We start from the raw sequence: 14,089 nt of genomic DNA, 5'->3' as shown, positions 1-14,089 counted from the left end.
TATAAAGACAAAGGGCTCAATTTTCCCCCGTTATCTGCGCTTTTTCTTTAGCGCGCCGCCTCTCTTGACCTAAATTAAAATATCGTTTCCCCAAAATTTCTGCGCCACTGTAACTCAGTAAGTTACGATTTTTTAAGGTTCGTTTTTTTTGCGACATACCTGATGCGTAATCTGACGTCTGCGCCAGTTTTTCACATTTATTCAAGTTTGACCAACTTACATTTTTCCCAGGACGGCGTATTGGACCACTCCCAAAAAAATCATCTGGGCACTTCAGAAAAACTAGGGCACATTAAAAAATCGTCGCAGAAAGACGCCATTGTTTTTATGCAAAGTTTTGATGGAGTCAAGACGACATTAAATATGCATCTTGAAGCTTAATTTTTTCAAACTTAAAACGGAGAAAAAGGAAGTCTAATGCAATTCTTTAATTTTGGATTTTTTTCAAAGTGCCACGACACCACTGAACATCATCTCACCGGGCTCGAGAGTCGGAGCATTGGCCGGTGGAATTGCTCCCTCGCCCGCACACGGGTTCGGCTTCAAAAGAAGCCAGGGAGTGGAAGCCAAACTGAAGGCATGAGAAGCCTTACACTATGCAGCAGCTTCAAAAGAAGCCGGGGGGCGGGGGGGGGGAGGGCGAAAAGAGTGTTTGCCGAGCCCGGGCGAGGGAGTGATTCTGCCGGCCGACCCCAGAGCCCGGTGAGGAGACATTCGGTCGATGGTGGGGCAGTACTTTGAAAAAAATCTAAAATTAAAGAATTACATCAGACTCCATTGCCCCAAATGTCCTCATTTGAATGCCTAGCTTCCCGTTCTAAGCAAGCCTATTGCGCATGCGCAGACCAGGGTGTGGTCCATACTAGGGCCTCGACCGTGGGGAGAGAGAGAGGAGAGCTTTAACTCCTTGTCCTGCTGTTTTGAGCTTCTTGCAAAGGTACAATTTAATTATGGGGGCACTATTGACAATGCCATACCTCGTGCAAGCCTTCTGCATAATAGTGCTGCAGAGGAGACGATTGATTCAACGTCATCGCATGAGGAACCTCAGAGCATGTAGGGTGATGGGCAGGAGGCCTTACCTACGTCAGGTATATCGACATAGGCGTACATACCTGCACCTGAGTGATGCAGACTGTGTCAGAAGGCTGCGTTTCCACAAAGAAGTTGGAACCGAGACCTGAGTTAGTAAAAGCAGACCTGCAACCTAGAAGCGTCAGGAGGACTGCTTTGTCAGGTGAAGTGAAGGTTACAGCTGCACTTTCATTCTATGCATCTGGATCATTCCAGATCACAACTGGGAATGTGTGCGCCATTTCTCAACATACAACACATATCTGCATATGTATATATCTATATGTATATGCAGGTGACTGCTGCACTATTTGCCCAGAGGAATGACTAGATAAAGTTCCCCATGACCACCCAGGCAATGCGTGATAGGGTTGTGGGCTTCTCCAGGATTGCTGGCTTCCCAAAGGTACAGGGCTGCATTGATTGTACCCACATCGCCTTGTGAACACCTTTGGAGGATTAGAGATGTACAGGAACAGAAAAGGTTTCCACTTTATTAATGTGCAGCTCGTGTATGACAACATGCATCGCATCATGTCAGTTGACGCGAGATATCTGGGAGCACCCATGATGTGTTCAACCTACACGAGAGCACTATATCTGCCATGTTTCAGCAGCAGCCAAAAGGGCAGAGCTGGCTGCTGGGAGACAATGGGTACGGCCTCGCATCTGGCTCATGACGTCCCTACGCGTAACCCGGAAGGAAGCTGATCAAGAATACATGTCCCACCACATTGGGGCGCACAGCGTAACAGAGAGGACAGCGTTTCCGATGCCTGGACCATTCCGGAGGCTATTTGCAATACTCTCTTGTGATTGTTGGTCAGTTCACTGTTGTGTGCTGCATGCTGCATAACTTAGCCAACATGAGGCAGCAGCAGTAGTAGTAGAAGACCCACCTGAGGTGAGCGTGGCTGATGATAATGATGAGGATGAGGAGGATGAGGATGAGGAGGTGGAGGAAGATGAGGAGGAAGCCATGCAACTACCTGAACCCGGAGCACGACGGTGCAGGAGGGCGGGCCATCGTGCCCCTTTAACGATTGCTCGAGCCTTGCGCCAGCAGCTCATTCGTGAACGCTTTGCTGCCTGAAGGCTCAGCGACAACTATTCCAAATGGACCACGTTTACTGTTTGGACCTGTTCCATAATGTTGTGTTGTATTAATGGAACAAATAATGGAAATGATTCAGTTATAATTTAAAATATATTTTATTCAAAAGTTTAACACTTGTTTGTACTTAACTTAAATAAAAATATCCTTGTATCAAACTTTAAAGTTTTCAGTTAAGATCACTTACAAACTTAAAGATCACTTACAAACTTTTAAACTTGTAAATTTACATAACTTACAAAAAACTTTTATTTTGAGAACAGTAACAACAACAGCAGCAAAGAAAGGCTGCACCCATTTCTTCTCCATCTTATTCTAAAACCGCCCGCTGCGCTTGGTCTTGGTGACTGCACCCCTGCCCGCAGCTTTTCTCGGGTTGGTCCCAAGCTTATTCTTTCAAGTATCTCGGGTAATGATGCGGGGGGTGGGGCGTGGGCAGACAGTAATATGAAGGGCATGGCTTGGGCCTCTTCAGAGGCTGGTCTGAGGATTGGAGTGGGAGTGGCAGTTGCAGTTGATTCTGTCGCGGGGTTTGGGCGTGTTCCCTTATTGAAGCAGCTAACTCCGACATTCCCTCTCTCATGTTCATCGACAATGTATCAACTATCTGCAACATTCCCTCCCTCATGTGCCCGGACAGTGTTTCCATTTCTCGTCAGAGTGCTGTTACTTCTCCCGACAGTCCCGATACCGCATCACCCACCCCACTGATGGTGTCCAGGAGTGATCGCATAAGGTCCATGCTCTCTGCACTCATTGCCATCATCTGAACCACATCCGTTAGATCCTGCACCTCAGGAGAGCGCTGTCGAGCTCTCCTTCACCTCCTCACCCTGGGTGTGGCTCGCTGCATCCCACTGGGACCCGCAGCCTGGGACGGTGGGGCCCTGGGTGTGCCTCGTTTCACCCCACTGGAATCCCCAGCCTCCGACTGTGGGAAACCATGGAATGTCCCAACACTCGTACCTTTCAGGAAAAGGCCTGACACCTCAATAGGCGGCACCTGTACCTCCTCCAGAGTGAGTACAACAGTGGGGGCTTCATCTATCACCTCCACTTGCCCCTTCCCTCCCCCTCATGCTCTTGGTCTGGAGGGTGGGATTGTAAAATGTTCTCCTCTTCAGGCTCGTCCGCGTCTGAATCTTCTTCTGAATCGGCCTCAGCCTTGTCAGGGTTGGCCTCAAGTTCTGCAAAATATAACAGAACAGACAAATGGTTAGCAGCAGAGGAGGGGGCAGGGTGGGTGGCATGAGTAGGCTCACACAGCGTAGGCAGCAGGCTGATTTGAAGGACCACAATGAATGATAGCACATTGCATCAACCGAAGCATAGCTGATGGAGACATCCCCATGAACCGAAGCATGGCTAGCCCGCGCAGTACGTAACATTTAGCAAAGTCACACAGTGGAACTTGCAGGGCTTATCCTCTCCCTCGTGTGTGGGCCCAGTTTGTGCAGTGGTGGTTGCTTTTCTCCAGGCAGGATCCAACAAAGCAGCGACCCTGTCTTCCAAGAGTGTCAATGGCTGCAGATTTGCTGGGCCTCCTCCTGTTCGAGTTCTTTCCCTTTTGTTGTGTGCCACCTTCCTCTGCAAAGATGAAAATAGAACTTTTGAGAGAGGGTGGGACATATACAGCTGGTCACATTTACAATTGCAATTCCATTGAATAAATGAAAATATTACTTACACTAACTACTTGACCAAGACCCTGACACTTTTTGCACTGGCCTCCAGACCTCTGGGTGGTTACCATTGCACAGTAATCTTCTGCAAGTTGGTTCCAGCAGTTCTTCATTTCTTTTGGTGAAACTTTTATGTGACCTCTGCTGGTGTCCAGCTTGTACCATCTGGCCTCAATCACAGTAACTAGTGCCTCCACTTCATCCTGAGAGAAATTCTTGGTCCTTGAGCCGCGTTGCATATTGTATTGCAGCTCCAATTTTTCCACTGAGAATTAAAGTTCTCACACACAACTGGCTTTTTAAAAATGACCGAGTGCAGACCGGGAGCTGTACTGGGCATATGCGCCCATAGCAGTCACGTCAAAAACGTCCTTTTTTTCACACATTCGCAGAAGGGGAGGCATCGGTTTTTTTGACGCAGACATTAGGCTCCACCCCCCGAAGCTAAAGGACAGGCTGCGCGGCGCCAATTTCAAAAAATAAAACGGGCAAACTTGCTACCTATTTTTGTGGAGTAGTTGGGGTCAAAACAAACGGCCGTAACTCTTGCAATACGTCAAAAAACGGTATTGGGGAAGATTGAGCCATTCAATATGATCATGGCTGATCATGCAACCTCTTTATAGAAGCAAATTGATTGAACTTGTATTACTTATATAGGAAAGTCAGTATACAGTTAACTTTACTATGTGGATATATTCACATTGCGAAATGGTATCAAATGTAAGAAAGTAACACGATTTTGCCAAAATATTGTAAGCTTTTATTCCTGGATGGTTTCAGCTCTATGACAAGTAACACATCTGTTTTGTGCTGTTATGTAGCTATTTAAAGGAAAAAATCCATTATTTTTTAACAACTGCAAAAGCCTATCAACAGGGAAAATGCTGTCACTCTGTGTTGGGCAGTACATCACAAACTTATTGATTAATGCAAGGGAAACAATTTTTCAGCATGTGAATCTGAAGTGCGAGTGCAATATGACCATAATTTCATTGACGTGAAACCATCTTCGAGGGCGATAGTGCTTTTCAATCTTCCAGAGCTTTCATCATTCTGGTACTTGATGGAAGCCTTAGTAGTACTGAGCCTGAGCACTGTCAGATGAAGATGAAGTAAACAAAGCTGATAAGAATCCTTTATGTCATCAAGCTAGCAGAACAGTGTTCAAGGACTTCCTGACAGATGAAAAGTGGCAGAAAAACACTTGCCCTGATTCTATTAATATGAGGGGATAATGGGTTAAAAACTAACAAACCAACCCAAAAGAAAAGAAATGAAAGTAATGAAGCTGTAATTGTACACCTAGCAACGTACTGAAAGTTTACTTTTTAAACATTGAATATGATGCACATTCCATAAAGAATTACATTTCTTGCAGCTATTTTTTTCCTGCCACTTCCCTCCTTTCCTGAAGCTGCTGACTCCCTTCTGGGATACAATTCATGCTTGCTGGGCACTCTTTGGTACCTTGATAGCGAGTGCTGGCAAGCTAGTCTGCTGGGCAGGCATCATAACCAATGTTCCCATTAAGCTGTGCAACTGCGCAGCGGCCTGGAGTACCCGTGCAGGCCACTCAATGGCTTTACAATTGAAATAACCGCATGCGCGAGAAATTGAATGGGTCACGCAGCCAGTTAAAAGGCCTACGCACCAAAATAAAATTACAGGCAACATTGATCAGAACTGTGCTCAATCTTGTCCTGACCCCTTTTCTCAAGGGGGCTCATGTATCAATTAGGAACAGGAACCCTGAAAGATTTTTCTTAACATCTTCCATTTATATAGCACATACAAATATTTAAAGCCCAAGCGCACTGATGCTAATTGCCACACAACAACATATGAAACAGGAGGAGGAGTAGGCGATAAGGCCCCTCGAGTCTGTTCCACCATTCAATAAGATCATGGCTGATCTGACCTTGGCCTCAACACCACTTTCCTGCCTGTTCCCCATAACCTTTGACTCCCCTATGGTTCAAGAAACTGTCTATCAGAACTGCCCTTGATGGCTGGACTGACATATGAGGAAAGACTGGGCTTATACTCACTGGAATTTAGAAGAATGCGAGGGGATCTCATAGAAACGTATAAAATTCTGACGGGACTGAACAGGTTAGATGCAGGAAGAATGTTCCCGATGTTGGGGAAGTCCAGAACCAGGGGTCACAGTCTAAAGATAATGGGCAAGCCATATCGGACCGAGATGAGGAGAAACTTTTTCACCCAGAGAGTGGTGAACCTATGGAATTCTCTGCCACAGAAAGTTGTTGAGTTCAGTTCGTTGGACATATTCAAAAAGGAGTTAGATGTGGCCCTTACAGCTAAAGGGATCAGGGAGTATGGAGAGAAGGCAGTGGTGGGGTACTGAAGTTGCATGATCAGCCATCATCATATTAAATGGTGATGCAGGCTTGAAGGGCAGAATGGCCTGCTCCTGCACCTATTTTCTATGTTTCTATGTAAGAATCTGTCTATCTCTGCCTTGAATATATTCAATGACTCAGCCTCCACAGCCACCCTGGCTGTGATCAACTAACTCAGCACAGCATACTCAGCAAACTCTGGGACTTTTGGTCTGAATGGCTCAGTGGCACAATCAATGAGCCATCAAGAGAGATTTTCTTGCACCTTTATTATGGCACAAACATTTAAACTCGTGATCCGAGCAACAGCTGGAGGTGACTGCAAAGAAACAAAATCTATGTATACAGAGATCCGAGTGGGTGGTTTTTATTTTGCAGCTGTTGTTTTCAGGTCTTTTGGGAATACAGTTACCCAAACTACTGTTTTTTTAAAAAGCAAGCAACAATATATCAAGGCATTTCAAAACTTAGGCTGGTGCAGCTATGCCACTGCGAGCACCAAGTCTTCGGAGATTCTCCTTACACAGAAGGCACTATTATTTTGTCAGATTTTCTCTCAAGGGACCTTTAATGGTAACAGGAAATTGTCTTCTTTCAGTCAGTAAACAGATCCATTCTCTAGCAGGATTCATTGATCAATATGAGTTACATTTGGATTACAATTACTGATTTGAATGTCAGTAAGGCATGCTGAAAACAGGAATATGTTAACTAATCATTAATACTTCAAGTAGATTAAAGTGCTAACATAACGATGTTCCAAACAGTCCCAACACTGCTAAAATCTTCAAATAAGCAATGGTTAGTGCGTAGAATAAGAAAACAAAGGATAAAATATCACCCGTTTACAGATATTTCAGTAATTAAGGCGATCTGATGACTTGGCAAAAGTCTGAAACAGGTCAGAGCGTAAGTGGGCTTCTGCCTTTCATTTGTAAATGAGGCATGAGTAACCTTGGCTTAAGCCATCTAGGGAGATACAGAGCAGAGGCTAGATAAGTCCCATAGGGGACAGGAGGGGGACAGAGGTAACATGCTTTCTTCATGTGCACCCATCGAATAGCAAATCACACAACACTGTCAGGAGCTGCAGGTAGGTTATCGCCCACTCCTTCAAGGTAACCTTGAAAAGTTAGACATAATGCATGCTAGAAATGAACTGACTGGGAAAGCCTCAAATATATTCCTCTTATTTTCTTTTTATAAACACCTTTTAATACATACAGAGATGCCACTCATACATACATACAGACAGGTACAGAAATGGTTATTTACAAGAGAGTAACATAGGAGCATTGTACACTGGGTTAGAGCCATCTCTTGGCAGATGCGCTTTGGGTGAGGTCAGTTGCTACTGTACACTGGGTGCTGACAGCAAAGTATCAGCTTGAGGTATTTAGCATATAATAGGCAGATAATGGGGAGTTAGCTCACCCTATCCCTCTATTAGCATTAATCTCAGGGTACATCTTTTATAAATAAAATTCTGATAATATATATCTACATGATGCATGAGACAAGTCCCTTTGACAGTCAATGCGAGAAAGGTTTGATATGTTTATGCGTTGCTGCTGTCAGTACTACTTACAGTGCTTAGTTTGCTGCAGGAGATGAGGACTCGACGTTCATACAGCATACTGGCATAAAGATGGAGCATGTTGTTGACATCTACAGCTACAAAATACTCTGTCAGGTTTCTCTGAAAGAGAAAAACATTTTCAGAATTTAAAGGGGACCAGTGCCTATCGATACCTGCTTACTTACTGAACAAATTACTGATAGTGTGGAAAGAAAAACATTGTTAAGACAGAGGGACTGTGATGGGGTGGAAGGCAGGAGTGAGTTGGATGACAAAAGGGATTATGGAGCATGCAAAAGGGGGGTGGGTGGCAATGGGTCAAGTAAAGAAACAAAAGCTGGGTCTGGAGGAGCTGTAAATGGCAATCACAGATCCATTACCAGCACCTCCTGGCCAGAAAAATGGGAGCAGAGGTTATAATCTGAAATTGTTGAACTCAATGTTCAGTCTGGAAGGTTGCAAAGTGCTGAATTGAAAGATGAGGTGCTGTTCCTCGAGCTTGCGTTGAGCTTCATTAGAACACTGTAGGAGGCTGAGGATGGAGAAGTCAGAGTGGAAGTGGAACAGAGAATTACGAGGACAGGACGAGAAGCTCGGGGTGATGGTTGTAGATTGAATAGAGATGTTCAGCAAAGCAGTCACCCAATCTGCATCACCTACGCTTGCTTGGAAAGGTAGCAGGTACTGGGGGTAATGGAGCAGGATGTTGTGGAGGGGATGGTCCCTTCAGAATGCTGAATGATGAGGGGAGGTGAAGATGTGTTTGGTGGTGGCATTGTGCTGGACGTGGCAGCAATGGTGGAGGAGATGGCCTGCTTAATGTGGAGGGTGGTGAGGTGAAAGATAAGGGCAAGGGTAGCTCTATCATGTTCTGGGAGGGAGGGCATGGGGTGAGAGCACGTACGGGAAATGGAACGGACATGGTTTCAGAATAAGGGGTCACCCATATACAACAGGAATGAGGAGAAATTTCTTCTCTCAGAGGGCCGTGAATCTTTGGAATTCTCTACCCCAGAGAGCTGTGGAGACTGGGTCTTTGAATACATTTAAGGTGGAGAGAGACAGATTTTTGAATGATAAGGGAGTCAAGGGTTATGGGGAGCGGGTAGGGAAATGGAATTGAGGCCAGGGTCAGATCAGCCATGATCTTACTGAATGGCGGAGCAGGCTCGAGGGGCCGACTCCTGCTCCTATTTCTTATGTTCTTATGTTATGGTCAATATGTTTATACTGTTACAAGTTTCTTCTCTCCAATATTTCTGAAAGACTGCTGTTTGTTGAAGGAACGACGATTTATTTCCAAGTTAGAATGGTGTGTGACTTAGAGGGGAACGTGGAGGTGATGGTGTTCCCATGCGCCTGCTGCCCTTGTCCTTCCAGCTGGTAGAGGTCACAGATTGGGAGGTGCTGTCGAAGAAGTCTGGAATGGGGAGAAGGGATACGAGGTCGAAAAAGTTTGATTCCATGTACAAAAGAATTACCCTAATCTGCCTCCTGATTTTCATGAACACAATGGGACAGTGAAAGTGAAGGAAGCAAACATAAATCTGTCTTGCCAGAAAGGGAGATTGAAACTAGTGCCAGGGAGTGGGGTTCTTGGGCCCTGACTGGGATGAATTTCATTAAGTCACTAGTTTAAGTATCCCCCCAGCACCCTGTTAGGATGAAAAGTAGTTCTTTCACCATAGATATATCTGCAAAGTACTTTGGAAGTCTTACAAGTGACCATATCCACACAATCACATTTATATGCTATATTCAATATTTCAAAATTCAATATCCGTTGTCTTGTTTTAATTGAAGATCCCCTGTAGAAACACATTACACTGACAGACATACAAGTCACAGTATTGTGCAGCACCAAGGTTGGATTTGTTTAATGAATGAAGGAAGGTCATCAGAGAATGCTATCCTGCTTAGCTTTTACTGCAAATTTCACTTTCGGTAAATATTGGATACTTTCAAAGTGAATAGAATTATACATGCTTGTAGATAGGAGCTGGTAGAGCTACTCTAAAACAAAGCTGCTCTTTAACAAAAAAAAAAAAATCAGATTTCTCAAATCCAAGTTAGGGAAATGATTGCTTAATTTTAAGTACTCTGCTAACAGAAGCTAACATGTGGACCTTAATTGTCAAAAAAGTATTTTATTTCTTTAGTTTCATTTAGTTTTATAGCAACATCAAATCATTGCTGGGTAGGAAAAAACGTATTTCATGCTTCATTAGGATTCCCTCTTGTTGTGACTTTACATAGTTCAGGATCACTGGACACTAATCCTGGGAAAGCTCAGGAGAGAACCAATATCAAAGATATTCACTTTCTCAAACATATGTCTCCAGTGATGAAAATGTATAGAAATTAGTATGTGTCTCGACCACAGAAAGTTATTGAGGCCAGTTCGTTAGATATATACGAAAGGGAGTTAGATGTGGCCCTTATGGCTAAAGGGATCAAGGGGTATGGAGAGAAAGCAGGAATGGGATACTAAAGTTGCATGATCAGCCATGATCATATTGAATGTTGGTGCAGGCTCGAAGGGCCGAATGGCCTGCTCATGCAACTATTTTCTATACTTAAAAAAAAAGAAAAATAGTCACGCAAAGTAACTTTTCACTCAACTTCCTGCTCCCACCCACACAACTTATTGTGCCACTTAATCTGGTGTCATCTGCAAACTTGGATATACAACTCTCTATTCCGTCATCTATGTCACTGATATAAATGGTGAAATGCTGAGGCCCCAGTACAGATCCCTGGGAACGCCACTTGTTCAAACCTGCTAATCAGAGAACGAACCTTTTACCCATACTTTCTGTCTCCTACCACACAAACAATTACCAACCCAGGTCACAAGGTTTTCTCCAATTCTGTGCGCTCGCATATTTGCGAATAATCTCTTGTGCAGAACCTTATCAAATTACTTCTAGAAGTCCGTATCGACATATCCCTGTTGATTGATTCCAGTAACCTCTACACAAGTGAAGATACATTGACAGGTCTGTAGTTTTCTGGTTTTTCCTTCCTTCTCTTTTTAAATAATGAAGTGACCTTTGCCGATTGCAGAGGTAGTAAGGGGAGTTTGTGGAGGGCCTCGCTGAGGACAATTACTTTAAAATGAATGCATTGGGGAAGGGGGCAGGGAACCAATGAAGTTCATCAATAACGGAAGTGATAAAGAAGCGGGACTAGTGTGGGATAGGACAAGGGCAGCAAGATATTGGCCCTGAAATTCCAGTCTCCCATGGTCCATCTGGAGTTCCTACGGACCCAGGAAGGCATCGGAAATGCCGGTTTCCAGCGGGCATGCACAGTGCGCTGGAAACCGGTATTTCCGATCTGTCAAGTTTCTGGCTCGACAGGTGGCCGCATCTCGGGAGCGAGGACATTTGTAAGTGGAAATTTCCGAAATGTCCTCAAAAATCTTGCACCTGAAAAAGCAGGCGCATAGCTTACTTTTACAGGTGCAAGTATTTGAAAAAACACAAAAACATATAAAAATAAAGTTATTAAAATATATTTTATCATTAAAAACCCTCCCCACAACGGTAAGTTTATGTTAAAAAACTTTTTAAAAAATCGGTAAATTATTTTGAAGACATTAATAACTTTAATTTAAATGAATGTAGTGTAATTATTTTCTACTGTTTATTCGTGTTTTGGGTATTTGGGGATATGTTTTGGGTGTTTCGGGCTCTATCACTATCATAGTAATAGGAGTTGAGGACCTTGCAGAACTCCTATTACTATGATACTTTACCCTATTGGCTGCCCAGAGCCATGTGACTCCAGCTGTAGGCTTGCGCATGCATCGACGTGCACGCGCTGCGACTGGCAGTCAGGAGAGGCCTCAGTATAGGAAAGTCGAATGTGGCAGCAGCTTAAGGTAGGTGCGTATTTTTTTCTCTAAAATGCCCGCGGGAGGGCCAAAACAGAATTTCAGGGCCAGTGAATAAGTTGCAACTTGTGAAGCGACGAACTTAGGAAGCCAACAAGGAGAGCATTCTGGTCAGTGATACAAAAGCAAAATACTGCGGATGCTGGAAATCTGAAATAAAAACAGAAAATGCTGGAAATACTCAGGTGGTCAGGCAGCATCTATGGAGCGAGAAACAGAGTTAACGTTTCAGGTCGATGACCCTTTGTCAGAGCTGGAAACAGTTAAGAGATGTAACAGGTTTTTAAGCAAGTGCAGGGGCAGGGAAAGAACAAAAGGGAAGGTCTGTGACAGGATAGAAGGCAGAAGAGATTAAAAGACAAAAGGGAGGATGGTGCAAGGCAAAAGGAGATGGTAATGAGACAAGTTAAGAAACAAAAGATGAGTCGAGATAGGGTGTAAATGCACAATCATCGACAGCTGCCGTGTGAAAAAAGATATGGGCAGAGATTGTGGTCTGAAATTGTTGAACTCGATGTTGAGTCCAGAACTAGTCGAAAGATGAGGTACTATTCCTCGAGCTTACGTTGAGCTTTGTTGGAACAGTGCATGAGGCCAAGGACGGAGAGATCAGAGTGGGAGTGGAGCGGGGAATTAAAGTGACAGTTATAAATCTAGACTTTGGGTTCAGATGACTGTTAGAAACTATATAAACTTCACTTTTAAAGTTTTGGATGTAATTTATATGTCTCTATTAGATCATAGGTGTCCAATATTCTCTATGTAAGTTGCACAGTATTCCAATGTTTAATCGGGCTCTCAAATTAAACACAGAGGCAGGTCACTCCAATTCTATATAGAATATGATGCTGACACAGTCGATGTTCAAAATTGTCCCTAAACATTTTCTCACTAAGCACACAATCAGCTTGCATATTTTTACCAAGGATCTCAATGGTCACTTTAAAATAATAGATATTATTCCTCTGACATGGCAGCTGTCCTCACCAATGAGGATCACCTGGAGAAACAAGTGACAGAAAGAAACTGCATTCTCTCATACAGGTACTCACAAAAGCCTAAAGTCATCCACAGGAACCACAACTTCAACTAACATTTCTTCCTCACAAGACAAATGAGCATTACAACAAGTCTATCGGTTCTTCAGATATCTTGTATACACAAGAAGAATTAAGAGCTGGAGTAGGCCATTCAGCCCCTCGAGCCTGCTCCACCATTCAATAAGATCCTGGCTGCTCTTCTACCTCAACTCCACTTTCCTGCACTATCCCCATCTCCCTTGATTCCCTTAATATCCAAAAATCTATCCTGTCTTGAATATACTCAAAGACTGAGCCTCCACATTCCTCTGGGGTCGAGAATTTCAAAGATTCACCACCCTCTGAGTGAAGAGGTTTCTCCTCATCTCAGTCATAAATGGCCGACCCCTTATTCTGAGACTGTGACCCCTGGTTCTAGACTCCTCAGCCAGAGGAAACATTCTACCTGCATCTACCCTGTCAAGCCCTGTAAGAATTTTGTATGTTTCAATGAGATCACCTAAACTCTAGAGAGGCCTAGTCTACTCAATCTCTCCTCATAGGACAATCCCCCCCATTCCAGGAATCAGTCTGGTGAACCTTCGTTGCACTCCCCCAATGGCAAGTATATCCTTCCTTAGGTCAGGAGACCAAAACTGTACACAATACTCTGACCAGGGCCCTATATAATTGCAGTAAGGCATCTTTACTCTAATACTCAAATCCTCGTAATAAAGGTCAACATGCCATTTGCTTTCTTAATTACTTGCTGTACCTGCATGTTAACTTTCGGTGATTAGTGTACAAGGACACCCAGGTCCCTCCGAACACCAACATTTCCCAATCTCTCCTCATTTAAAAAATACTCTGCTTTTCTATTTTTCCTACCAAAGTGGATAACTTCACATTTCTCCACCTTATATTCCATTTGCCATGTTCTTGCCCACTCACTTCGCCTGTCTATATCCCCTTGCATCTTTGCATCCTCCTCACAACGTACATTCCCATCTAGCTTTGCAAGTCAGATTCAAGATTTTTAAAAAATGCACCGTACTTATTGGATCAGGGTACAGCATCTTTTTTTTTAAAGTTTAAGAGTTTGAATACTTGTGTTTATTTCTATTGGATCTGCAGTTAAATCCCCAGAGTTGTTTATAATTAGGCCCACAAGTTCCCCTTTTAAGTTTAAATGCCCCAGATCCTTCACAATGCTAGACGCATTTGTGATTGGTGTATCTTGCACAATTTTTGATGAGGGCAAAAAAGTGGCAGGGACTCTATTCCCGATTTCTAGCCATTAAGTTTGACGTGACAAATCAAGAAAGGATTATGGGTCGCAAACAGTAAATCAGTGGTT

General features: G+C 43.8%; 1 protein-coding gene across 8 annotated transcripts in view; it reads right to left on the bottom strand.

Moving 5' to 3' along the window:
• The window catches only part of dennd1a (DENN/MADD domain containing 1A), a 604,632-nt gene that overhangs the window by 311,564 nt on the left and 278,979 nt on the right, over positions 1-14,089 (bottom strand). For all 8 annotated transcript variants that reach the window (XM_070862693.1, XM_070862695.1, XM_070862694.1 and 5 more), the window contains exon 9: positions 7,825-7,935. In XM_070862693.1, coding sequence (XP_070718794.1) covers positions 7,825-7,935 — 111 coding nt within the window. The remainder of the gene's footprint in view (positions 1-7,824; positions 7,936-14,089) is intronic.

Source organism: Pristiophorus japonicus, chromosome 20, assembly GCF_044704955.1.
Source record: "Pristiophorus japonicus isolate sPriJap1 chromosome 20, sPriJap1.hap1, whole genome shotgun sequence".
Classification (NCBI taxonomy): Eukaryota; Metazoa; Chordata; class Chondrichthyes; family Pristiophoridae; genus Pristiophorus; species Pristiophorus japonicus.
Note: the sequence above shows the minus strand (reverse complement) of the source record. Positions and strands in the feature narration are given on the sequence as shown.